Genomic DNA, 27,368 nt, shown 5'->3' on the forward strand with positions numbered 1-27,368 from the left:
GTTATCTGGATAAGTCAAAACATTTTCACTTAAGATATCAAAGTAATTAAATTAAGAAGAAATCATTATTTCAATGTCTTAATTCTCATATCAAATTAAAAACAAATTTTGTTGCCCAAAGCAATGACTATTGATTATAGGAACTCAAATATATGGAGGGTATAGTATTAAATTTTAAATCTTTCTTTAATCTCCCAATCTAGAGATAATGACTTATTCTGATGCATTTCTTTCCAACTTTTTCAATATGTATATGCCATCACTACTACATAAGTATATAGAGTTTTTTGGTTTTTTTTAAAAGATTTTTTAATTTTTCCTTTCTCTCCCCAAAGCCCCCCGGTAGATAGTTGTATATATATATTTTTAGTTGTGGGTCCTTCTAGTTGTGGTATGTGGGATGCCACCTCAGCATGGCCTGATGAGTGGTGCCATATCCGTGCCCAAGATCTGAACTGGCAACACGCTGGGCCGCCGAAGAGGAGCTCAAGAACTTAACCACTTGGCCACAGGGCCGGATCCTATAGAGTTTTTTAAATCAAGTCTTTCCTTCAATTTTATAAGTATTTTCCAATTTAATCAGTCTTCTCTATTTTAAATAAACACTTTAAAAAAATTAAGCTAAGAAATAACTAAAACAAAACATAGTCTGTTTTTTACTGCTCAAGCACATATGGTGGTGCTCTTCTGCATCATACCATACATTAACTATTTTATTTTCAATGAAATAAGCTTAATTATTTTTCAGAAAAGAAACAAAACATAGCATGTTGTAAGTATAATTTTTAAAAAGATTTATCACCAAAAGGACAATAGTTTCTATAGATAGCATTAAGATTCAAAACTGAATATTTTACTGTGGTAAGCTAGTGATAATACTGATACCAAAAAAACAGCAACAAGAAAAAATCATAGGTTAAATCTGAAAATACCTATGAGATACCATCAATTTTTAAAAATAGATTATTGAAGTTGTGAAATTTATTAAATAAAGCTAACTACAAACAAACATAAAGGGGAGTTTGAAATAAATTAACCATTAGATAATTTTATTCATAGTAGTGACTAATTTTAAAGATGGCTTTAATAGTTTCAAGTAAAAATAAAGATTAGTATAAAAACATACATCCATTCCAGTTGTCTTTACAAAATGCATACACAAGATACATGTATATTTACTATATATATAAAACATATATATATAAAATACACTTATATAAACCAACATCACTTTTATTTCACAACAGGAAAAAAGAGAATAGTAAAACTTAAAGTCTCTACAGAATGAAAGTAAACAGAAAATATTGTTAGTGACTACAATTTATTTCACTATAATTGAGAACTTGACATTAAAGAGAATACTCAATAATCTATTAATAAAATATTTCCTTAGAACAAATGAGTTATAATTTTTTTCCAGATTAAGGTGAAACATAAACTCATGATAGCAATACTTCAATTATTGTTTAATTTACTGATATTTTCCAATACAAAACCACTAATCTTTGTGAATCATCAGTCTAGGAAGGGAAAAATTTTACTCTAGTTCATGTCTCCATTATGCTCTCTACACTTCTTTGTCTACTTCATATGAGAATAAAAACAGGTAAAATAAAAGTCACAATTTTCAAACATAAGCATAAACTCAAAAGTCCCTATTCTATAAGTCTGTACAGGTTTAATATATTTCTATAATCCATTGTAGGGATAAAAATTTAGAAACAGAAGAACTACCTCCTTAAATCAATTTCACACAGTAATGATCACAAGCTCTGGAAAATCTTTATATAGAAAATATTAAGTCACTGCAGTTGCCAAAATAATGGGCTTTATGTTGATATACCTCAGCTCCTATGGATAAATCTGTTCTAGAATCTTTGCTAGCAGTACATTTTTCTGGCTCCTCTATTTTTCTATAATAGCCTAATTTCAAATTCTACTCTTTTCTCCATACCCCAAATCTGTTGCTCAATTTTGTAGGATATCTTAAGTCTCCTTTAGAAATTCAGTATATAAAATCAAACTGATAAGTAAAGTTAGTTAAAAAAAATTTAGGGGGCTGGCCCCATGGCTGAGCGTTTGGGTTCACATGCTCCAATTTGGCGGCCCAGGGTTTTGCTGGTGGTGATCCTGGGCGCAGATGCGGCACTGCTCATCAGGCCATGCTGAGGCGGCATCCCACATAGCATAACCAGAAGGACCCACAACTAGAACATACAACTATGTATTGGGGGGCTTTGGGGAGAAGAAGAGAAAAAGAAAAAAATATATACGAAGTATGTACTAGGCCCTCTGCATTCATGACCTAATTTAATAGTACCTATGGGATAGATTTAAACACGAAGAAATTTAAACTTAGGTTAAGTAAACGGTTCAAGGTCACACAGCTTAAATAAGTGGAAGGGACAGAACTTCAACCCAGCTCTATATGACTGGGAAATCTATTCTTGAAAAGTCTGCATTATACTGCTCTACATTTAAATACCACTCAGTTTTTAAAATACTTTCACACAGATTATCTAAAGTTTACCTCACTTGAACTCACAAGACTCTTGAGAGGAAGATTCCTAAGTATCAAACCCCAAGCCCCCACCCCCAACTTTACTTAAGAGTATGTAACTAAAGTGACAGAGCTAAATGATGATCCTCTGACTTTTAGTCTAGCGCTATATCAATGGTAGCCTGTACAGAGTGACTTTTTCATCAAGTACAAACCACTCCTTTTCCCTTCCCTTCCATATTTGGATGATAATCATACCTATTAGTAAAATATATGCTGTGAAAATAAGTTGGTCACTGCATTAACAAAGTCGATCTGATGTTTATGTCTATTCTATTGACCATGATTTGGATGGTTATTACCGATTTATATTTGAAAGCTAATACCTAGTACACAACCTTAGAAGGGGCTATGATCTGCAAGAGCTTTAGTAGTAGTTTAATCTCCTCGTCCAACTGTCAAACACTCATTCAATAAACAATTTACTAAGTATCTATCAGGTACTTCAGCATCCTGGTGCTAAAAACACAACAGTAGAGACACTGTCCTTGAACTCCTAGGAGCTTTATCATCTACTAAGGAACAGCCCAACAAACAGTAATTAAATACAATGTGCTAGAAGTGAAAATAGAGGAATAGAAAATATTGTGTAGTAGTCTATAGGACTGAGTGGCTAGCTGTGCCCATAGGGGAAGAGACCATTCTTGATGGTGGCGATTATCTATAAAGGCAGTAAATATAAGACCTCAGACTAAGCAGACAAGAGGTGTCAGGGGCCCTAACACAAAAACCTTGTGTGCCATCTAATGTTGGACTACAGCACAATTGCCTAATGTTAAGATTTCTACATGTAATATTCAAAAGTTGATAAAGCTAGTCTCAGAAATGGCTTCCAAGCTTCAAATCATGTGTGCGTGTGAATTGTGTATAATGTCAAAGCTTTTTCACATTCAACTTTAGTAGCAATTTAGTCACCAATTCCTGCCGCTAATCATCCAGATTTCATCAGTGGTCTAAATGATTGCTTTCATAAGTTCCCTAAAATTGGGGGAATTGTGAAGTAAAATTGCAGACTCATTCAACCTCTTTCATCTTGACATTTTCCCCACTAGTACTCGATGCTTTGTGGCTGGTTTTCTCTTTTCCATTTTAGTCTCATCCAGACAGGACCTGTTTGGACTCCCAGTTCACTTAAGGAATTCATCTTATTTGGTGGAATGTCACCTCGGCAATCAGGCAGGATTGCTTCTATTTTTCTCTCCTCCAGAGATCAGGAAACCTCACTCTGGAGCAAATTAATAGATAAAACTATATTTATATGGGTAGCAGGCATGGCTACATAAACATGTCAATAGATTGGTGCTATTATCCAATATGGGTCCTATGTACAAAATGCTAAAATTGTAAATCCACAATAGTGGCCTTCTTTATTACTTTGGGGAAGCAAGAAAGATCTTTAAGGTAATGTTTTCTAGTAAGGAGCATCAATAGGCTAGTTTTCCTATTTTGAACTTACTATAAAAATATTTTGTTAAATTGCTATTACCCAAGAATTTTAGCTTTTTGTTCCCCTTAACAAAATAAGACCAGTTTATTTGTAGAGAATTTGGAAGACACAGAAAAAAATAAGTCAGTCACATTCACCACTCAAAGATAACGATTCCATCTTCCTCATTTTTCAGCTGTCTTTTTAATGGATTCTTCAAGTACACTGGTCAGAAAAATACAAGGTTTAACTGAGAATATGATTTTTCAGATTAAGAAAAAGTGTAATTTAAATTTTAAAAATCAAGTTTGCGATTTCTGTAAGGCCTTTCAATTTAAAAGAACCAAAGGACTTTCTGAGTTTGCACCATAAATAAAAGAGTTTAACCCCAAACTAAAAAACACTCTTCCCTAACACACATTGTTTGGGATCAAAACATTGGTTACTACATAACATATGAAATGGGCGTACACTGGGTTAAGTAAAAACCCAAGCAAAATAATTTCTGTATTTTCACAAAATACTATTCATCACAATCTGAAGAGGTCACTTTGAGTTTTACAAACCAGGAAAGCTAAGGAGGGATACAGTGTTAGTTAATATACATTTACCACTGGTCAAGGAATTGACTGGGAGTGGCAATTAAGTAAGATTTTAAGAATGACAAAAGAGGATGTCAAAGGCAGAAGATATGAAATCAGCAATATCTCAACTTAACCTCTTCACCTTTAAGTTTACGGTCAAATACATTTGGTTTAAGTATATTCCCAGCCCAATTAGTTTCAGAAGAATTACTTCCCTTTCCGGGAAACCTAGTCACTTTTCCATAAACTAGCTTGGGTTTCCCGCAGATCACGACGCCGCAACACCATCTTTCAACGCCTCCCCATTCAATGGAGACTGTCGCATTACCAACACCTCCTCTTCTGTAGCTGGTATATCTTTATTCCCAATTGTCCTCTCTCTTCTTGCGCCATAAAATCAGAGAAGAGAAAGGTAAAAGGCCTGCTTTTACCCTTCCATTCCCATCCAAGGCATGTGAACACCTACAGAATGCCTCCCGCAGGGATGTCAGATAACTCAGAATTACTGAGAAAGCACATTCGGAAGCAAGCTTTACAGTGACTCCGCAGTGAGGGCCACATCAGTGACATTCCCTCCCAAGCCTGTCTCACTGGAGACGCCTCTGCCTGCAGGGTTTTTCCTACCTCTCCACTCCCCGGCCCCGGGCTGAAGGTGAAGAGGTGCAGGTCCTCTGCCAAAGAATGGACTTTGGGGAGTGGTACCCAGAGGCTGTTGCAGACCCCGAGAAACGGCTGGAACAATCCCATTACCCGAAGCCCCAAGGACTTCGAACAGGGAAACATAATGGCCGCACTCACTCCCAACCCCGGGAAAGCTGGACATCTCAACCCCTAGGTTGCAGGGGCGACCACAGTGGGGGAGTAGGGGCAGGAGAATTGGAGAAACGAGCTTCTCGCCGATGCAGGATGACAGTGGGAAGGAAGCCCCGGACAGCGGAGGCCGCCGTCCACACTCTCCTTTCTCTTCCTCCTCCCACCCCTTCTGTCCCCATCAGCCGCCGCTTACCGGTGGCCGCTCACCTGCCGGGGCGCGAGGTGCAGAATCAGTCCCGATCACGGACCCAGAGGCTCTGTCACTGCGGGAGGGGAAGTCTTCAGCTGCAAGGGGGGGGCGGGCCCAAACAGTCACGTGACCTCGAGCTCCGCCCCCGCTGTCCCCAGCTGCGCACGCTGCTTCTCTGGCGCTTACATTCTTGCGGATTGTTTGAACACTAGTTTTCTTGCGATTAAATTTTTTAAAAAACAAAAATTTTCACAACGAGTATGTTGTAAAGTGCAACGTAGAAGGCGTGGGTGGGACGGGTGAAAGTGCATTGCTAAGGAAGTGACGTTCACGCCATGATCAGGGGACCGGAAATAGTGATGAGCCCCATCCCTCTGGGGCCCGCCGGTGAAATCCCAGGCTTGAAGGCTTGAGGCAATCACGTGATCTGAAAACTCGAGACGTGCTGGACGGAAGCCAAGTTATCCGGCCAATTGCTGGTTACACTTGTCTTCAAAACACCTCATTTCCTTCAAGTTTTCCACAGGCTTCTTTACATTGAGAAGGACCAGCTTTATAAAATCTTATTAGGTGACAAGAGCATTTGAAGGTCATTCCGGAGACTGCTAACTGGGAAAAACAGGGTCGGGGAAGACTGATCTTGTTGAAGCGGGAGAGGAGACGGAGGGCTGGAAAAGTCCAGATTTTGCCGCCAAGGCCTACGGGGCAAGCCCCACAAGAGGCGTCGTAAGGGATGGGAGGAGAAAGATGACGCCAGAAGGCCCAGCCCAGTAGAAAGATGGAGGTCCTGAAGTGGAGGGGGAAGGGTGCGCACAGGCTAGCAGTGCGGCTGCGCGCGTGGCGGCCGCCGCGCCGGCGCGCAGAGGGGGCGGGGTGAAAGGTCACAGCGCGGCGGCGGGTCTGGCTGGCGGCGACGGGCGGGAGCCGAGTGCCCTGTGTGCACGTGTGGACGAGCGGCGGCCCCAGCGCGGCGGCGGGAGACACCCCCGCCCCCTCCGGAGACGCAGGGCCGCGCTCGGCTCTCGCGGCCTCGGCCACCCGCTCAGCTCCCTGCCCTCGGCGAGGGGGCCGGCTGTGGGGTTGAGTGGCCCGAGCGGAGGGCGCGGAGAGCTCAGGGCGGCGACGACGACGGCGTTGATAGGGGTGGTAACAACGGCCTCAGCAGGCGGGGAAGATGAAAGGGTGAGGCAGGGCAGCGGGGCAGGCCTGGCCGGCGGGGCAGCGCGGCTGCGGAGGCGGGAGAGACTCCGGGCGAAGACCCGGCGGGGGAGACTGCTGGGCTTCTCTGCTCGCCGAGGGGGCGGCGGCTTGGCGCGGGCTGTTGGCGGGCTGGAGGGCCGGCAGGGGCGGACCCGGGGACGCAGGGTTTCGGCCCGGAGGACGAGGCTAGGTTGAGTGGAGACGAGCAGCCGAGGGGCCAACAGGGAAGAGGTGTGTGGGGCGCCTGGGGCCTCCCCCGCCGGGAGCGGACGGCTGAGCCGCCCGGCCCGCCCCTCCGAGTGGAGTGGGCTGGTTGTCCTCCTCCGAGCCAGCCTGAACCCGGGGAACTGCGGTCCTTGACACCTTTCGGTTTTATTCACCCTGGGGAGCTGTGCAGAACCTTCTGGAGAGAGAAGGAATTGGAATAAAGAGCATGGGGATGAGTATTAAGAGCTAGTGACTCAACTGGATTTGGGTTGGGTCAGAGGAGTGGAGGAGGGGGAGCGAGCGTGAGCGCTGTGGACTTGGGGTGCCAGAATGCTTAAGGAAGTGATGCTGAGCGGTAGGTGGAGCTCTTGCTCCGGTAGATTGCTCTTGCCCTGTGCTGTGAGGGGTCCAGGGTGACTACGAAGCTCTCTTCAGGTCATGGGCAAAGTTAGTATTTTTCACAGTTTCCCTCTTGGATAAAATTAGGGATTCTTTTGGCTCGGCTGTTTCCATTTGGATAAGATGTCACCTGACTATTAAATTACATACTGTTAAAATATTAATTATATAACACGGTGTTTTAAAATGTTGCCTAAATTAGCCATTTTGGAGCTTGCTTTTATCTTCCCTAGAGAAAGAAATGGAATCTTATCAGTGTTAAAAGTTCTCAGAGACGTCTTAGTTTTTCCACAGTAGCAAGTCAGTGAAAGAATTGTTAACTATGTTTTCAGTTAGTGAAGCCTTTCAAACTAGTCAGCAACTCTTTTGAAGATGAAATACAAGTCAGTCTTGGAAGTAGTCTCATACTGCCTTAAACAGGGGTCTAAATATTATCTCAGTGTGTATATGTATTTGAGGTCTCAGAAGAGATACAGGAAAGTTTAATTTGGCCTTAGGTCTGTAACATGATTCCTTACTCTAATTTTGCTCTAAATATTGGAAATTCATTCTAATGTTGAATTGTATTAGAGTTTAAACATCATGGGGAAATTTCCTGCGTTATTTCACACCCAGCTCTAAAGAGTTCCAATCAGGATACTAATTTAGGAGTATGGGAGGTATTTGCCTCACATAAATCATGATCTAGGAAGTTTAGCTTTTTATATATGATCCACTATAATTTGGTGAGATTTTTCTCTTTTTTTTCTTGCTTATGGATGCTCTTACTTGTTTTTGTATTCTCATTGGCACTCCATACTTATTTGTCTTGTTCTGTTAAAGTAATAAAAATGAGGCTCAAGAGTTTCCAATGTTGAGACTGTGCATGGATTTATAAAGGAAGGCCTCCAGGAAATTATTCTGGACATTTAGATCTAAAATCTTTGGTCTAGCTCCGTCTCTCTGGGGTGTAATATTCTTTCTGATACCTAACTTGGCAGTAGAAATGGGGTCAAACAATGGTATTATTCACAATCTGCCTTCAGTTAATATAATCGTGAGGCAATTATCTCTTTATTAAAATGGTTATTTATGTGTAACAACCTGGAGGCAAATCCCCAGAAATGAGTAACTGGCCAAATTTAGAGGAAGTTCATAGTTAGTGAATCTGTACCTTATGCCAGCAACTGTGCCCAAAACGAAGAGTCCTTGAGTCTAGTTCCTATCACTTCTTATAATTGAGAGCTTAAAATTGTGTTGTTAATGGTAACTTTTAAGAAGATTTCACAGACTAGTCACTTTAACTTACCAGATGAACTACTAGATAAGATAGGAATTAAAAAAAAAGTTCACTTCTAACTCTTGTATTTAAGGCACTGAACAAATGAAGACAATAGACATTGTTTAAAATATTTTAGGGTCCTTGAGTTCAAAGACTTGTATCACCATGCACAATGTTGTCAGTGTTACAGTCCTGACTTTTGGTTTGGAAAGGCCTGTGAAAATGAAACTGGTCCTGATTATATGGTTTTTGTATGAAATTTTATTTGCAAAGTGTTTTATATTGAGCTAACTGAACTGTAAGTTGAATAGAAATACCTAAAATTGGAAACAAATGCAGAACTGCTGACTCTAAATCATTAATCTACTATTTGAATATTTCACATTGTTGCCTATCATTTTGAAACTTTTTAAACTTTACTATTTTATCTGCTTTTTATTCTTATTTTTAGTTAGTTTTTATTAGTAGTAGCGGTAGGACATTCCATTTTATTGTCGTGTATTTGCCTTTTCTCCATAGTAGATAAATTTCCAGTTATTAATTACTGCATGTATTTATATGCATGATCTAGAAATTTGAGGTATATTTTGAGATGTTACTTCCTTTGTACTGAAGTTACTTGTTTTGTGAAGCAGGGACTTTGTAGGTTGAATTTATGGATGGTAAGCTGATTATTTTTATCTGTCGTTCCTCTTTAGGGAAGGTAATATTTAAGCAAGAATGTATGCCATACACAGCCATGACTAAGATGGCACTGTAGTTAGTCGATATAAAAGAAGGTAAAATGGAATCCACTTACCCTTCAGTTGTAGTGAAGAGGTGTAAATTAGTTGTAATAAAAATTTAACAAGATGTAAATACATGTGGACAAAATAAAAATGGGAAAGTAGATAGCAATAATATAAATATGGTGTATAGAACAGTGTAGTTTACTAATTGAAATATTGAAATACAAGATTCTGCAGTCAGAAACGAATCTATGTTGAAGAACTCAGAATAATGGTTACCTCTGACAGCTTATGGACTGGGAAGGGGCAGCAGGGAGTTTTTTGAAGTTCTAGAAATATTCTGTATCTTTACCCAGGGTATTGATTACATATGTCTATACATATGTAAAAAATCATTGAGCTATAAACAAGGTTTGTGCTCTTTAATATATAAATCTTATACTTAAGTGAAAGTTTTTGTTTGTTTGTTTGTTTTTTTTACGGTTTATCTTTTCCAACACAGAAATTCTTGATTATTCTTTGTTTTGTTCATAACTTTACCGACAGGTGTCCACAATTTTGGGAAGAAATCACAACACTGATGGCAACACACTGTTAGTCACCAATGCACACATCTATATTGTGCTGGGGGAAAAAAGCTGAAGTAGAATTCCAGAACTTTCGTAAACCTGCAATTCATAATCCTTGCTTCTGTGAAGCCAATAAATTATGGGATGTTGAGTGAGTTACTGGATTTTAACAAATACTTTGTAATGTCCTGTTGCTATGTTGAGCTGAATTCATATAAAATATCACCTACCTATACCACAGTTTTAAAAAAATCAATATAATGTCCTAACTAATATAAAGGAGAAATAAAAGGAAAGTAAACTATAATATCTATTTCAATATGTAAATGATCGGGTACAGCTACATCATAAATCATGAGATCAGATGTTTGCATCTATCTGTAAATAGAATCACTGTGTAGTTTAGAAAATGTGTCTGCTACCAATACAGATGTGTGTGCACGGCTGACTAATCCTGTGTTGCCATCCGTGTTGTGATTTCTTCCCAAAGTTGTGGACAACTGTTGGTAAAGTTCTGAACAAAACTAAGAATAATCAAGAATTTCTGTGTTGGAAAATATTTTTTAAAGGCCGTGCATATAAAGCATTATCTTTCAAAGCCATTGCTTTTGACAGACCAAACTAATATCTATATTAAATTTCATTTTGCTGTGTACTCTATTTTGGCCTTTTAACTCTTAATTTTCTCTTCCAAGTACTAGCCATGGCTTCCAGCTTTGTGCCATCTGAAAAGTTATACTTTCTCAATTATTTAGATAGTTGTCCCTTTTTATTTTCTTTAAGCACAGCCGACAGAGACCTTTAGAATATCAGTAGTAAACAGTAGAAACTCCCTTTATATCATAGAAATGAGAATTGTGTGGATTATAGTTTAATATCTGCAAAATTATGTAATTGTGCTATTACGGAACACTGTTTTCTCTTGACCTGTTCTCTTCTGTTATCTCCTATTTATTCCTTCAGCGCTAACTTATTGGCAAAATGTTAGTCCTGTCCTGTCCAATACAATAGTGACTAGCTACAGTTGGCTGTTGAGCAGTTGAAATGTGGCTTATGTTACTGAGGAACTGAATTTTAAATTTTAATTAAAATTTTAATATCAAATTAAAATTTAAAAACTCGTACTTAAATTGTCCATTGTTGGACAATTTTTAAGTATGTTTGGAACAGCTTGGCTATGTGAATCTACTATAAATTTTATGAAATGTAAATACAGATCAAACATTCCAGGGAAAATTAGCATTTGAATTGAGATGTGCTGTAAATGTTATGCGCACTGGATTTTAAAACTTGGTATGAAGAAAAAGATTTAAAAATAGTAAAATAGGAATTTTTATTTTGATTACATGTTGAAATAATATCACTGATTTTTTTTTTTTTTTGCCTTGTTAATATAAATAGAAAGTTTTAAACTACATATGTGACTCAAATAATATTTCTGTTGGACACTGCTGTGGTAGACCCTGAAAAAATAAATTTTGTATAAAACTGATCTCTTCTCTTAGGATCTAGTTCCCAAATTGTAAATGTTTCTAAATGTTTCAACTATGGGGCAATAGTGTGTGACTGTTTATATCTCTGTGGTGAAGTATGCTGAGGACATTCCTGGTTTTAGATTAAAATATTGTAATCCAATCACCTTGTCTGGCATGGACAAGGAAGAGAGAACTGGAAATAAGTATTTGCCTTTCCTGAGCTAGTACAACCTATATTCTGCTCTATCTTAAGGGAGAACCTTGTTTTCCAAGTCCAGAGGCTTCTCTCAGTCCTCGATAGTGCCATAGTGAATGCTTGTTTATAAAACTACTTGACACCACATCCTTTATTACTTCTTTTGCATAATTCCCTAGAAGTGAATTTTTTGGATCAGAAGGTACTGGCATTTTTAAAGCTCTGGTATTTGTTGCCAATTGACCTTCGGAAAGATAGTAGCAATTTATACTGCCTGCAGTGTATGAGAGTGTCCTTCTCTTCTCCAAGGACTGATGAAGAAGGGGAGGGCACTTGCAGAAACCTTAAAGAAATGGAGGAAGACATTGTGGCTGCCATTTTTCAGCCATGGTTGGTATAAATGACTTTTGTCTGGAATGAGTGGCATACATTGACCACTTGTAAAATGATGGAAATAACTAATAGTTTCTTTGGTTTTGAGGACATATTCACGTACAGCCTTAACTCTAGTTTTACTTTGCTGATTAGGTGTTAAATGGTATTTCTTTCCTTTTTTAAAAAGAATTTGATTGCTTAGTGAAGTTGGACATTTCCCACCTTTACTGGCCATTTGTATGTCTTTGTGACTTACCTGTTACTTGTATAACTCACTGGTTTTTAATTTGGATATCAATTGCTTTTGACTTCATATTAGAAAACAATCAAAGATAATGTTCTTTAGAAAATAGAGTGAGACATTCAAATTAGTAAATATTGTCAGAATGATGCCAGGTTAGGACCCAGGTTATTAGAAAATTTTTTATAGGTGGAGCTTGTTAAACTAGGGTAAGGAAGGATTATATTTTGTACTTAGGAGCATTTTAAACATATCTTATTTCTCTTTCCAGAAGACTAAGATATATTTGGATCATCGTGTTTCCCCGCCTCCCCCCGCCCCAGTCTGTATGGCTTATTATTTGTAGCCTAGTTTATCTTCATAAAAGAGATTGACTATAATGCAAAAAGCATTGAACTAAAAGCAATCATGTTTTATAGTTCAGTATGCCACTAATGATAGTTAGCAGTAGGGTCATGAATAAGTTTCTTGACCTCTGGGCTTTGGTTTCTTTGTCTTTGAAGAGAACAGCTTGAGACTGAACAGGAACAGCCAGAGATTTGAATTCATATGCCAGTTTTAGTCTGTTGATAGGATCTTTATCAGTATTTAATCTGTTGATGGCTTTGATGTGTTCTCAGACTGCAGAAAAAGGTGATGTCATTGATTATTAATATATACTATGACTGCTGTGGCATGTGTGTCACATGTTTGCCATCTCTGGTCTCTATCAGCTCTAACTTTCTATGATACCAAGAAACAAAACTTTGGAATCATATTTGAGTTGTTCTTTCTTTTTTTTTAAAAAAAAAAAAAGATTTTATCTTTCCTTTTTTTCTCCCCAAAGCCCCCGGTACAGAGTTGTGTATTTTTAGTTGTGGGTCTTTCCAGTTGGGACAAGTGGGATGCCACCTCAGCATGACCTGATGAGTGGTGCCATGTTCGTGGCCAAGATTCGAACTGGCAAAACCCTGGGCTGCTGAAGCAGAGCACGCGAACTTAACCACTCGGCCACAGGGCCGGCCCCACAAATGGTTCTTTTTTTAAGCTTGCTTTCTTCATTTTGCTGATGTCAGCCTTTTGAGACCTGCTCTCCCATCCCTCCCCCTCGAGGCACTTTTACTTTTTTTATAGCTACCTAATACATGCCCTTTTACTTTTTTTTATAGCTGACTAATATACGCCCTTTACTATTAAGTGCCTACTATGTGCCAGGCAGTAGACTCTCATTTAATCATCACAATAGCTGTAAGAGAGTATCCGTAGTCTACTAATGTACCTGTAGGTATAGTGTCTGTAGTCTACTAATGAAAAAACATGGAGGTGAGCCAACAGGGGAAGTGCAGTTGGTGGATTCTGGGTTTTGAGGTAGTTTAAATGGCCAATAAAACAATGGGGGAAGGAGACAAGGCTAGGCCAGTGGCCACAGCTAAGTTATGAAGGGCTTTACATGCAGGGCTATTCGAATTTCATTTAGTTGATTATGTGCAGCTATTGAAAGAATTTAAGCAGAGAAGTAAGTAAAGTGATCAGACTTGTCTTTTAGAAAGATCATTGTGATGGCTGTCTCTTTGGCTCTAGTCTTAGTCTCCTTCTTTAGGCTATTCGAATTTGGGTTGAAATGATGGCCTGAACCATTCTTCTAAGAGAAACGGTATAGGAACAGATTATGAAGATATTTGGGAAGCAGAATTGACAGGGATTAAAATGGGATGTAAGAGTACATCTATAACTAAATTTATGTATTGGATAAATGATGGGGCTATTCATAAAGATAGAGAATAGAGGCAGATGTTCTAATTTCCTATAGAAAATGATAAGCTCAGTTTTTGATGTGTTGAATTTGAGATTCCTGTAGAGATAACCAATTAGCTGTTGGAAATATGTGCTTGTAGTCAGAGATTTGGAGGGGAAAACATCAACATTTAGGTGGTAGGATGGGAAAAGCCATAGTTGGGAAAGAGCTCTCTTAAGTGAACATATGGATGATCATGGAAAAAATTTTCAAAGAATAATTTGATTCTTTTTATGTTAGAACCTTGAGTAGATTGTGTCCATGTGTGTGTTTAGCAATTCTAGTACCCAATTGCATAATTGCTGAGGTTTTTATAGACCTAATACTTGCCACAAGTTGGAGAGCTGATCCACCCACCACCACTTTTTTGATACCTGCTAAACGTCTAGAACAGTGACTCTCAACTAGGGTCACACCTCCCACCCCACCCCAGACATCTGGTAAGGTCTGGAGATATTTTTGGTTGTCACAGTGGTATGGGTACTGGCATCTAGTAGGTACAGGCTAGAGATGCTGCTAACCATCCTACAGTGCCCTGGAAAACCCCTCACAACAAAGAATTATCCAGCCCAAGATATCGGTAGTACCAAGATAGAGAAACTGTTCAAAAATCTAGATGAGATGAGAGAGAGCCCATCAGTTATATTAAGGGCCTAGAGATTCCTGCTCTTACTGAAAGTAATTTAGCAACTCCTTGGAGTATTTGAGGTCCTGCCATAAGTCTTGCAGTTCAGTAGAAGAGATAAGGTGTGAAAATAAATGCTTCTAGCAGTGCAGAGGTCCTGTGCCTTGGAAGGGTGCAAACAGTAGTATAGTTCAAATGAGGTGGAAATCTCAGCAGGATGATAGGTTAAGGCCTCGTGAGCAGTTAGTGTTTAAGCTATGCTTTGATAAATGCTGAGTGGGCTTACTTTTAGGTTGAAGGAGTTTATACTTTAGAGGAATCACTCTTTCATGTAATTTATTTGAAGGTGAGAGTTTAGAACCAGGTTACTGCTAGCTGAGGAAAAATTACTCTCTAAGCCCCTTGAAATTTTTTATCCTTGCTAAATTTTTTTTTTAATTTTTGCTGAAATTTTTACCCTTGCTAAAAGACTTAAGTTTTATGCAAATGTCCTTTATCAGTACACCTTAGATAAGTGTTCCAGTTAGGTATTTCTCTCTCTTAATAACCTTGAGAAGTAAAGATGACTCCCTTGAGGGAAGTCATATGGTGTGACTGATCTTGCACTATAGTGGGAATTCATAGACATAGGCCTCATTCTGGCTTTATTGATAATTGGCTGTATAACTACAGGTGCATGTGTCTCTGGGCTTCAGTTCCATCATCTGTAAAATGAAGGAGAATAGACCTAGTGGCTTCTAAGGTCCTTTCCAGATCAAACACTCTGCAAAAGAGGTGACTGAGCAGTGAAAATTTTGTCCCAGGGCGCACTTAATACCCATCTAAAGTATAAATGGTTAGGCTTTAAGCTTTCACTATACTTCATTTTCTCTTTTTGCTTTTTAACTAAAAAAGTCAGACTTTATAGAGAAAGACCCACTTTTGTGTAGTCATATCTCCATCTTGTGGCCTTTCAGAATATTGCCACTAAATTTTGTTTTTACAGTTATGGGCATAGTTGACATTACCTATAATAGCTAAAAACATTTGAGTGCCTATTATCTGATGTTGCTTTGCTAAATAACGCGCGTTATCTCATTTTATCATGCTGCTTGTTTTATAAGTCAAGAGTAAAAGTTTCCAAGTACCATATTCTAAGCACAACGATTATATGAGGTTTGACTGAGTAACAGACTAAACTTGAGCTGGCACAAATTAATAGCTAATGGTCTCTATAAAGTAGGAGGCAAGTAAGTAGCTGCCTTTTCCGGATCTGAGGACTTGGTACACATATCTATGGACATTTTTGCTATGTTAGTCTGTCCACCTTTTAGATCCCTAGTCTAAAAAGTTTGGTATGCAGATGCATTGAGGGTTGTTATGGATTTGAGAAACAGGAAAAATAGTATGTCACATGAATTTACTTGAGCTAAGAGAATAATTTAGATTCTTTAGTAACTGTTGTACTGTCTTCAGTTTTTTCAGCTAGGATTGTAAACTCTAGTGCCAACAGGAACCTGGAACCAAGTGGATAAGGTAAATGAGTAAAACGAGGAGAAATGTAGGTTTTATGTAAAATCTTCTAATTTAAATATTAGCAACCAACTTAATTTTAAAAAAAAAAACGCAAAACTATTGAGTCAAATAAATGTGGCCACCTTGTTGATTTAACTTTAGGCTGGGAATTTGAGGCTTATCTACAGAATAGAGGTCTCAAACTGATAGTCTGCATTGTTAAATTATATTGAAAATCTTATCTGAAGCAAACAGTGTAGTGATTAAAAACCCAGGTTTCAGCATCAGGCGATTTTGAGGTTGAGGCACAGCTCCTCAATACTAGCTGTGTTACACACATTAAAGCTAAAGTGTAACATACTGTACTAGTTGCATAGGGGAAATGATTAATATTTTATGTGAAATCCACTCTGATTATATAGTATATTTTTTCCAGTGACCTATTCCGCTTCTTCGTGCTCATGTTTAGCCTCTATTTCCCTCACCAGACTTCTTGGATTTAGAAATTTACACACGTGCAGTGGGAAGTTTATTGATTTAGGTGGGTATTAAATTTGTATGGTTAATGTAAAAAGCTTAATTACAAAAGTAAAGATTACAAGGTGGAATGTAGGAGTTGGAATTTTTAACTGGCGGGGTGATTCTGGTGTATAGCCAGGTTTGGAATCCATTCTTGAATTTTGTGACACTGCTTCTCCAGATGTTTTTCCTTACTCTCTTGAAAATCTTTATGGACTCCTGGTTTTTTGCCCCTAAAATTCAAGTATTGCTTTTAAGTATTCTGTTTTTAGATGTTCTTCTCAATACAGACGTTCTTGATAATGTGATCTGTTCCCATAATCAGAGGATGTACATTATGCATTATTTGTATTCCAGGAAACAGCTGAAAGTGTGTTACAAAAGGGAATTCTTTCCTTATAAGTTAAATTAGTGTAAAAAGTCTATGTGCATTCCCTCTAATTGTTTTATGTACTTCACACTAACAATGCTTCCAGTCACATTAGGTAGCATTTAAACTATTATATAAACAATTTTTTAAACTGATCATTCTTACATAAAAAAGTATTTGGCTGTAGTTTCAGTGAAAAAAAAAATGTCAGGACATGTAGCCGTTTATACCAAAGGCAAAGGGTACAACAGACTATCCTGAGACTGCTTGCTGAATTTAGAAGGGGAGGTCTGTACCAGAATGGAAGGGTCAGTCTTGTCCAGCTCTCATTCAACTTCTACAAACTGAAGGCTTGGTATAGCTGGAAATTGAGAAGTTGTGCAAGTTGTGCTTTGTTAAAGTTTTGAAGTTCTTCCTTCCTTTTACTTGTTCTTCCAAATGGAATGGAATAAATGAGGCGACAAGTGCTTTTGACTATGAGTTTTAGTATCAAAGATAATGTCTTTGTTCTTTCCCAGCCAAAGTTGCTGCAAAACTTAACATAACTGCAAAGCACTGCACCTTGTAGTACTTATGTAGTGGGTAATGTTTATTTGTTTTACTTTCTGTTATGGAAATTTTTAAACACCTACAAAAGTAAAGAAAATAGTACAAAACCCTCAGGCACCCAATTCCAGTAAGTAGAATCATTTCCCATGTTATTTCACCTTTGCCTGACCCATACTTTCCCCTTTTCCTTTTTTGCTGGAGTGCTTCAAAGGAAATCCTTGACATATTATCCCACTGTATCTGTAAATACTTCAGTATGTCTTTAACATAGAAGGACTTTTTAAAAGAATAAATAACTACAACACTGTTATATGTAATATCATATTATGGTATGATACCTACTATGTATTTGGTTTTTCTTATATGTCTCATAAATATCTTTTACAAATAAATTTGTTCAAATAAGAATCCAAAAAGGTTCACACATTGCAGTTAGCTGAAATGTTTCATCATCTCCTCATCTGACAGTTTCTCCTCCTTTGGTAAAAAAGCAAACTTACTTTAGAATAGTTTTAGATTTACATTTGTGGAGATGGTAGAGAGAGTTCTCAGTTTCCCCTCTTAGTAACAGTTTCTATTGGTAGTGATACATTGTCAAGAAAATGAAAAGACAAGCCACAAATTGGGAGAAGATAGTTGCAAATTTTATATATGTGTGTATATATATATCTGATAAAGGATTTGCATTCAGAATATATAAAGAACTCCTACAACTCAATAAGATAAGCAAATCAATTTTAAAATGGGAATTCTTTCCTTATGAATTAATGTAAAAATTCTGGTTTTATTCCCAGGCCTAGATCTTGGGCAAAAGATTTAAATAGACATTTCAGCAAAGAAGAGGGACAAATGGCTAATAACCATACAGAAAGGTGCTCGGCATCATTAGTCATTAGAGAAATGCAAATCCAGTGAGATTATCACTTCACACCACTAGAATGGCTATAAACAGAAAGGCAATAAAAAGTGTTGGTGAGGATATGGAGAAACTAGAACCCTAAAACCTTATGGTGGGAATGTAAATGGTGCAGCCACTTTGGAAAATAGTTTGGCAGTCTATTAGCTTTCCATTACTGCTGTAACAAATTACTACAAACTTAGTGGCTTAAAATTTATAAATCTATTCTCTTAGTTCTTTGAGATCAAAAGTCTGAAATGGGTTTCACTGGGCTGAAATGTAGGTGTCGGTAGATATAGTGATTTTAAATAGTATCTCCTCAAATACTATGTATCCAGAACCTGAGCCTGTGACTTTATTTAGAAATAAGGTCTTTGCAGATGTAGTTAAGATGAGTTCATACTTGATTAGGGTGGGCTCTAGATCCAATTACTAGTGTCCTTTTAAGAATAGAAGAGGACACACACCCACAGAAGACCATGTGAAGATGGAGGCAGACACTGGAGTTAATGCTGCCTCAAGCCAAGAAACACTGGCGGCCACCAGAAGCTGGCAGAGGGAAGGAAAGAGTCCACTCCAAACCTAGAGAGGATGGCCCTGCTGACATTCTGATTTTGGACTGCCAGCCTCCAGAACTTTGAGAGAATAAGTTTCTGTTGTTTGAAGCCACTGAGTTGGTGGTAATTTGTTAAGGCAGCTCTAGGAAACTAATACAACAGTATTATATTTCTCCTGGAGGCTCCAGAGGAGAATCTGTTTCCTTGCCTTTTCACCTTCAATGGGCCACCTGCATTCCTTGGTTCGTGGCCCTTCATCTTCAAAGCCAGCAGTGTGGCATCTTCAGATCCCTCTTGTCTCTGCTTCTGTTGTCGCATGTCCTTCTCTGACTCTTGGGGATCTTTGTGATTACATTGGGCCCACCCAGATAGTCCTGGTTAATCTTCCTATCTCGAGGTCTTAATTACATCTGCAAAGCCCATTTTCCATCTAAAATAATGTAATATCAAAGGTAGAACTTAGATGTTCTCACACACAAAAAAAGACAAATATGTGGTGGTGGGTGTGTTAACTAAATGGGAGGAATCCTTTAAAAAACATAGTGTAGGTAAGATGTGCACCCTGTATTTTAAGGGATTCTGTATTTTACAGCATAAGGGAATCTGCCAATAAAAATACCTGTTAGTGATAGATGGTGGATAAGTGAGCCCAGTAGGTTTTAATCGGTAAAAGGTTTTGGGTGAAATGTCATTTACTTCAGCTTTGAAGAAAGCCAAGGTGTGCTTTAATCAAGAAAGGAGTTCTGTGAATGAGATGTAACCTAGTTAAGATGTGAATCTCACCAAGGGAATTTGTTTTAGTTGTCAGATACTTGGGAGAAGGCCATGTTTACTCATGTGGCCAGAAATTGGAAGAGAATATAACAAAGAACTCTCTGTGTTTTTTACTAAAATGTTTGCATGTTGAAAATTTCTGTGGCTGCTAAGAAACTCAGTGTGCTCAGATTTTAAGAAGATATACAAGTTATGCAGGGGTGGTTGGTCACAATAAATAAAAAAGCATAAAAATGGATTGAGGCAGGAAGGCTAAAGTTCTAAATGAGCATAGTGGTCTCTAATTAGTTGTTTTTTTGTTTCTTTCATGAACTGTAATACATTCTGTTGTTTTCTAATTATCTAAATTTTAACGTTTTGGAGAATTTTTTTTTTAAATTACCTAGATTTTTTCCTCCAGAGGAAGATTTGCCCTGAGCTAACATCCGCTGCCAATCTTCTTTTTGTATCTGAGTCGCCACTGCAGCACGACCACTGAGAGACAAGTGGTGTAGGTCCACTCCAAGGAACCAAACCTGGGCTGCCAAAGCAGAGCGCACGAAAGTAATCACTAGGCCACTGGGCCTGGCCCAAAATTACGTACAATTTTGACCACACATTTTCTGAATATGCTTTCAAACATTTTTATGTATAGCTTAACAAAAATTGGGTCATATATATGTATATGGTTGGAATATGCTTTTCCCTCACAAAACAGTTTATCAACAACATCTCTCTATGCTAATAATATAAATATATCATGCTTTATTTAACCAGTCCCCTATAAATAAACGCTCAGATTTTTCTTGTTTTTTTTCTTTTTTGCCATTGTAAAAGTATGATGATAAACCTTATTTAGTCATTTCTCCAACAGATTTTTCAAAACCTGTGTTCTTTTCTTTAAATGTTTTTATCTCCCCCCTTAGGATTTTTGAGAAGGCAAATAGTGTATATAAGCAACTCTCTACTAATGATAGCGATAGTCGTAATAGGAAGAAAAAAATTGTGTAGATGCTCTTTTGGTTTGTCTTTTCACATTTGATGAACCTTTAGCTTATGGTACTGAAATTTACTTGAGCTGCTTTAAATTCTTTATGTTGACAGCTCTACAGGCAAAACAACTTTGTTACTGTGAGTCTGAAACTTTTTAGCTTTAGTCCCTTTTCCCATGAAACCACTTGTTTTGATTACATATGGTTTCTTAGAAATGCTACTGTTGCATTGTTGATAAGTAGTTTTCAAGCTGGGGTTTGGGGTTTTTTTCTCCCCTCCAAAATGTGGATTCCCTTGTTCCATTTCCAGAGATTGTGCTTCTGAAGGTGGGGGTGGGCTCCAGGAATCTGGATTTTGAATATCACTCCTCGTGACTGTGATGTGCCTGGTTCCCAGCTCACTGAATAGAATGTACATAAGTTTTTCATATTTGGATTATTTTCGTAGAATAAATTCCTAGAGTAGGATTACTTAGACAAAGGAGGTGTACTTTTTTAGGCTCTTGCATACATAGTGCTAGATTATCTTCCAGAGATAGTGTATCTAGTAAGTCTTTTTGATCAGTAATAGATGTCTTTAAGTTTTTTATGAGCTGTAAACTTCAAGAAAAATTTTCACGGTTATATAGAACATTATTCTGGCCTAAATAGTAACTGTTGTTTACTGTATTTGTCTCTAAGTATATACAATTATATGAAATATATTAGTTGAATCTGAATGGAACGGCTGGCAAAATCTGCTTATAAATGGTAATCTTCATAGGAATATAAAGTCACTATGAAAGAGTTGGATTTATCGATCATGTAAAGAAGACCCGGTATATTTGTAATATGTTCATCCTAACATGAAGCTAATTATATTTTATTGAGTACATTTTGGTTTGTTCCAGTAGCCGGATCGAACTGGGAGATGTGACACCACACAATATTAAACAATTGAAGAGATTAAACCAGGTCATCTTTCCAGTCAGCTACAATGACAAGTTCTACAAGGATGTGCTGGAAGTTGGTGAGCTAGCAAAACTCGGTATGTTTTTTTCTCCCTTCGATTGTTCATAATTGTTCTTGACCTCCAGTTTTTAATATTAGAGCAGAAAGAGTTAATTAATCTGCTTATTTTACAAGTGAGGAAATGAGGGTGATCCAGGTTCTGAGAAGAATCTCAGGGAGATAAGATAAGATATTTGAATTTTAAAAGGAAATGCTAAATATCTTTTCTTATTTAGTGTGTGCCTATGTATCACATATTTAGCTTTACTCTAAAGGAGGCTTAAATTCCTAAGAAAGTGTAGGAGGGGGGCTGGCCCCGTGGCCGAGTGGTCAAGTTCGCGCGCTCTGCTCTAGGCGGCCCAGTGTTTCATTGGTTCAAATCCTGGGCGCGGTCATGGCACTGCTCATCAAGCCACGCTGAGGCAGCGTCCCACATGCCACAACTAGAAGGACCCACAACGAAGAATATACAACTATGTACCGGGGGGTTTGGGGAGAAAAAAGAGAAAAAAAAAATAAAATCTTTAAAAAAAAAAAAAAAAGTGTAGGAGGTTTTTGAGGCTACTGATACTCAGAATAGCTGAGAAAGTGTAATGATGATAGCAACAATTTAGTCCTTATAGAAGGGAAGAAAAAGATTCAATAAAATGTGTTATTTTGTCTGTTGAACTTCACATCTTTATAATTTCCACGGCAGCCTATTTCAACGATATTGCAGTAGGTGCAGTATGCTGTAGGGTGGACCATTCACAGAATCAGAAGAGACTCTACATCATGACGCTAGGATGTCTGGCACCGTACCGAAGGCTGGGAATAGGTAAACTGTGGTGTTATTTCTTCAAAGAAGCATAAATATAGTTAGTGTTCCTGACCCAGTAAGTCAAACCGTTTCTTTAGGAATACTGGGAAAAGATCGCTGAATTATGTAAGATAAGGTGAAAACATGATCGTTATTTCTTAACCTAATTCACTTGGAAGCTTGTATAGATGTTTTTATTAATGTCTTTGGCTTTTTCTGTTTTCCTTCTACCTGGAAAGTCTCATATTTAAACATTGCTTTTTTGCTAGCAATTTTAAACATACATAGGTAGTGTAGAGAGAGAACAAAATTTTGCAAAATCAGTATGTCTAGTGTTTACTTCATAAATTCTATTAGGACTCTGTAAGTGTAAAGATGTTGGTTAGATGTGTAATTTAGAGATTGATTTTTATGAGATTATTTATTTGTTGTTTGTCTTGTTGATAGGAACTAAAATGTTAAATCACGTCCTAAACATCTGTGAAAAAGATGGCACTTTTGACAACATCTATCTGTAAGTAAAATTATATTTAATCTTCTTACCTAAAGAGTTTAATAAATTGGCAATAGAAAGCTTTACTGGAAACTTTAAAATCTGGTCACTTATTTCGTTGTGTCTTTTGGAATACCATGAAAGTAGTGGTTATGAAGTTTTGTTTTGTTTTGTTTTAATAAATAGATAAGAAACCTGAGATAAAACATTCTCATTTTTGCTTTATTACGTTGGGTGGGACCTCCAAGTCACAGAGATGAAACCAAGATTAAAACTCAGGTCTTCAAAATTTAAGAATTAATACCATTAATACTACTTTTTCATGCTTCGTTTGCACTTTGTCTTTTGTTTAAGGCTCTCAGTGACATGCTCATTAGTAGTAGAGTTTAATAACCAAAATCAGAGAGTACGTAGCTGGTATTATACTTGGATTTTAAGATACCTCAGATTAAGACCCAGGTTAAGATCACAGCTATGGATTGTGTATAATACAGACATTAAGATTATTCTCATTTTCACTAGTGGGAGAGATTATATTATTTAATGCTATTTTGAGGAGTAATTGAGAAAACTCAAATTATTTGTTTTCAAAATACAGCTTTTTTTTTTAATCAGTCAGAAGGAGGGCTTGTTCAGGCATTTGAGACCCTAGTTTGTTGAGGTTTTTTATCATTTTTTTTTCTGCATATGTTAATATCATCTTTGAGTTATCCCTATGGTTAGTTACCCATTTCTAATTACAGAAATCTTTTCCCCCCCTTGCAATAAAAAATACTATGAGAGGAGCTGACCCCATGGCCGAGTGGTTAAGTTAGCGCGCTCTGCTGCAGGCAGCCCAGCGTTTCAGTGGTTCGAATCCTGGACACGGACATGGCACTGCTCATCAAACCACGCTGAGGCGGCGTCCCACATGCCACAAGTAGAAGGACCCACAACGAAGAATATACAACTGTGTACTGGGGGGCTTTGAGGAGCGAAAGGAAAAAAATAAAATGTTAAAAAAAAAAAAATACTATGAGAGCTAGGGTATGATTGTAAGGAAAACACTATTCCTGAGTCTCTTTGTCTCAGCCCAGCTGTCTTTCAAATGTTAAAAGTTAGGTTAAGAGTGTAAAATGTCATCAAAAGGTGTTCTGAAATCAATACCTAATCTTTATTGATTACTATTGATTACTAGTAATTGTAAAGAGAATCTAACAAAAGTCTGCAGTATTCCAGCTCCAACCAATTTGAAGCTATCTGTGGAGAACATGTAAAAGCAGATGAAATCTTAATTTTTTTTTTCTGATACCTCTTTATATCTCAGGCATGTCCAGATCAGCAATGAGTCGGCAATTGACTTCTACAGGAAGTTTGGCTTTGAGATTATTGAGACAAAGAAGAACTACTATAAGAGGATAGAGCCTGCAGATGCTCACGTGCTGCAAAAAAACCTCAAAGTCCCTTCTGGCCAGAATGCAGACGTGCAAAAGACAGACAACTGAACCAATTACAAATGAACTTTCTTGCACTTGCTTGTCGCCAAATAAAAGAGAGGCCCGTTGATTTTTCCCCCTTTTTCTTTTAAAGCTTTCCCTGCTCCTAGTTCTTGTTTTTCCTCCTTTCTTTTCTTTCCTTTCCTCAAGAGTTTTAATACTTTGAGGGACTTTTAAAATTAATCATGTTTGGATTGTTTTAGTTCTCTTGTTTTTGTGAGGTGGTTTGATTCTAGGAAGGAGAAGGTATAGATCTATTTAGTTTCACGGTTAAGATATATGGTCTCAAAAATTTGGGTGTCAATTTCAAATTTTTTAGCTTATTGTTTTTTGTGTCCTGCTTTCACATTGAAGGGCAGAGCCTACAAAATATTGTATATTTCAAAAGACAAAAAGAAGCAGCAGCAATATCTTGTTCTCTAATTCATAGACAAGTTTAGTGTGTTTGTGGTACTTTGGGTTTTCAAGACTGTGGGATACTAATCCCTAGACATTGCCTTCACTCCACCTTTTCGTCCTTCTGAGCACTGTCTCAGGAGTTGGACCATTGTTATCCTTGTAAGAAATACAAAGCTTATTTTGTTTTTTTAAGCAATTATTTCTTCCTTGCTGGTGGCTGAGAGTGGGTGGGACAGTTTGGGTAGTTAGTGTTGTACTTTGGTCCCAGTATTTGAGTTAAACTGCTTTTTGCTATTGAGTGGGCTGGTTGTTAGCAGGTTTATTTTTCCTGCTGTTGATTGTTATTAGTGGCATTAACTTTTAGAGTGTGGGCTGGTGAGATTAATTTTTTTTAATATCCCAGCTAGAGATATGGCCTTTAACTGACCTAAAGAGGTTTGTTGTAATTTACTTGTTTTTTTCCCCCTGTCCTTTTTCTTTAGTAAACCCACAATAGTTAGTCTAACCTTAAAAATGGAGTTGATGTCCTTTAGATCAATACCCCTGAATAAATCTGAAGTAGGTGTTGTCTCTTGGACATATTAAAAAATACCTTAAAGGAAGCTTAGATGGACTTGTGGCACAATAAATGCATTTAATGTCAGCTAATACAGGCTGTTAAAAATGTGGCCACTGAGCATTTGATTATATAGGAAAGAATATCTAGACAGTATTTTTGAGAATAACATAGCTGTACTATTGCTTATCTGTTGGAGAACATCCCAGATTTGCTTACATTCTGTGCCTATGATGTTGAGTTTAAGGATTTTGGGGAGGGGAAATTGTTAAACCTATTGCTTCTCTTCTTGGAAAAGTAGAAGGCTAGAAGTTAATTCTGAAAATGTCACTGTGACCTCCTCTATTGACAGGGCTGGGTTTTGCTAGATCATTTTCTGGCACATAGGGAGTGGCTTTGATGGGTTCATACCTTTTTGTAGCATAGGAAACATCTGAAATTTTCATGTTTATGTTTTCCTCCATAGTCCCACCTCCAAAATTTAAAATTTTCTAGATTGCCAATACTGGTGGCCTAAGAAATGTTCTCATTAGGCTTTAAAACAATGCACAGGGCTTGAATTTTCTCTCATTTGACTTTAAAGAAAGTTTGATTCGTAATGTTTATGCTCTTATGTAAATTCTGGTATAAAAGTCTCATGTCTCCAATATGTTAAATGACATTATTATACACAATGTTTATGCACATTTATATTCTTAAGTTCTTATTTGAGAATGTGAAAGTATAAAGTACAGTAGACTTCAACAGTCTTAATTGAGTGCCAAGAATAATACAGAAAAGGAAGATAGTTGATGAATGAATTTATGGAGTTCTAATCTTAAGATAGTAAAAATGTAGAAAGACCATGCTGGTTTCTTGGGTATCAGTTTCTTAAGAGTCCAAATCAAAGCTTACAAGAAAAGTTTAGCATTAAGCACCTTTACAAGTTTCATGGATAGGCTTCAGTTTGCTCTTGCCAAGAGAAGAGTGCTTGAGTTGCAGAAGGCATAATGAGTTTGAAGAATTCAGCCTTTTTCTAAACTTCCAGATATCAAAATAGATTTTGATATATAAGTGAGTTTTCTGAGATGACACTGCCTCTATTTCTATAACCATTTTATCTGGACTATCTAGTCAGTCCTATGAATGTATCCCTAAATGTGGTTATTGGAAACCGAGTAGCTGCCTCATGACAATTAAGTACATGTTATTTAAGGAGGAAAAAATAGTAAATTTTGAATTGAGTGTGTAGGCTCCCTATCATTATAGTGTTTCTTTTTCCACGCTAGTCAATGACTTTAACCTAATTTGTAAATGTTTGTAAAGGGTTAATTGTCCTGTATCAAACTTGTATTAAATAATTCCATCCACTTATGGAGGAGGATGTAGAGGACGCAGAAGCTGGGCACTAGTTCGTATGCCTGTGAGTCAGTGAAGACAGAAAGAACGTCCCATGTTGAGTTAGTTACTTTGAAATAGAAAAATTATCATTGAGGTAAAACAATTCTATTAACTGGAAAATCACAGGTATATATCCATCATATTTTTCAGGACAGATAGTTTTTATTGTGGGGCAAATAGGTAAAAATTATACTGTATGGTAATTGCATTTAGGTTCTGAAGAAAAGAATCTGCAGAGAAATCTATGCAATATATAATTTGTCCAGATTAGTTTTCATTTGGGGAAGGAAGTTCTGAAATATCCCCAAAGCAGTTTACTCATCAATTCAGAGTCCTCCAAAAACAGAACTATTGGGAAACCGTGGTGTGTGGGGTGGAAAAGAAAAGCTCCCTCAGTTTTTTGGAGGGAATAACTTTAAAAATACTTAAGTGGCTAAGTTTACTTGGTGCAGTTAAGAATTAAACTTGTTGATTTTAACATTGCTGTTACATCGGAAATAAACTTATGTGATGTTCTGGTA

At 37.5% G+C, this 27,368-nt stretch overlaps 2 protein-coding genes across 4 annotated transcripts in view; one reads left to right on the plus strand and one right to left on the minus strand.

Annotated features, from left to right (window-relative positions):
• The window catches only part of ATP6V1A (ATPase H+ transporting V1 subunit A), a 56,111-nt gene extending 50,153 nt beyond the window's left edge, over positions 1-5,958 (minus strand). The window contains exon 1 of one of the 2 annotated variants that reach the window (XM_001502844.7): positions 5,591-5,958. The gene's annotated coding sequence lies outside the window, so the exon portion shown is untranslated. Of the gene's footprint in view, positions 1-5,576 lie in introns of both variants that reach the window. The other variant, XM_014732884.3, reaches the window with a different exon arrangement.
• Positions 5,926-27,368, plus strand: NAA50 (N-alpha-acetyltransferase 50, NatE catalytic subunit). 2 transcript variants are annotated; one of them, XM_005601973.4, is made up of 5 exons: positions 5,926-6,755; positions 21,646-21,782; positions 22,443-22,562; positions 22,992-23,058; positions 24,344-27,368. In XM_005601973.4, exons 1-5 carry the CDS (start codon positions 6,748-6,750, stop codon positions 24,519-24,521), a joined length of 510 nt encoding a protein of 169 aa, XP_005602030.1. In that variant the 5' UTR covers positions 5,926-6,747; the 3' UTR covers positions 24,522-27,368. The 2 variants fall into 2 exon arrangements, with proteins under 2 accessions (XP_005602030.1, XP_005602031.1); XM_005601974.4 differs by having other exon boundaries at positions 6,344-6,755; positions 21,649-21,782.

Source organism: Equus caballus, chromosome 19 (genome assembly GCF_041296265.1).
Source record: "Equus caballus isolate H_3958 breed thoroughbred chromosome 19, TB-T2T, whole genome shotgun sequence".
NCBI classification, from domain to species: Eukaryota; Metazoa; Chordata; class Mammalia; order Perissodactyla; family Equidae; genus Equus; species Equus caballus.

Coding starts and splice junctions, on each gene's coding strand:
- NAA50 (XM_005601973.4), top strand. Junction 22,563..22,991: donor GTACCGAAGGCTGGGAATAG/GTAAACTGTGGT, acceptor TCTTGTTGATAG/GAACTAAAATGTTAAATCAC. Junction 23,059..24,343: donor ACTTTTGACAACATCTATCT/GTAAGTAAAATT, acceptor TTTATATCTCAG/GCATGTCCAGATCAGCAATG.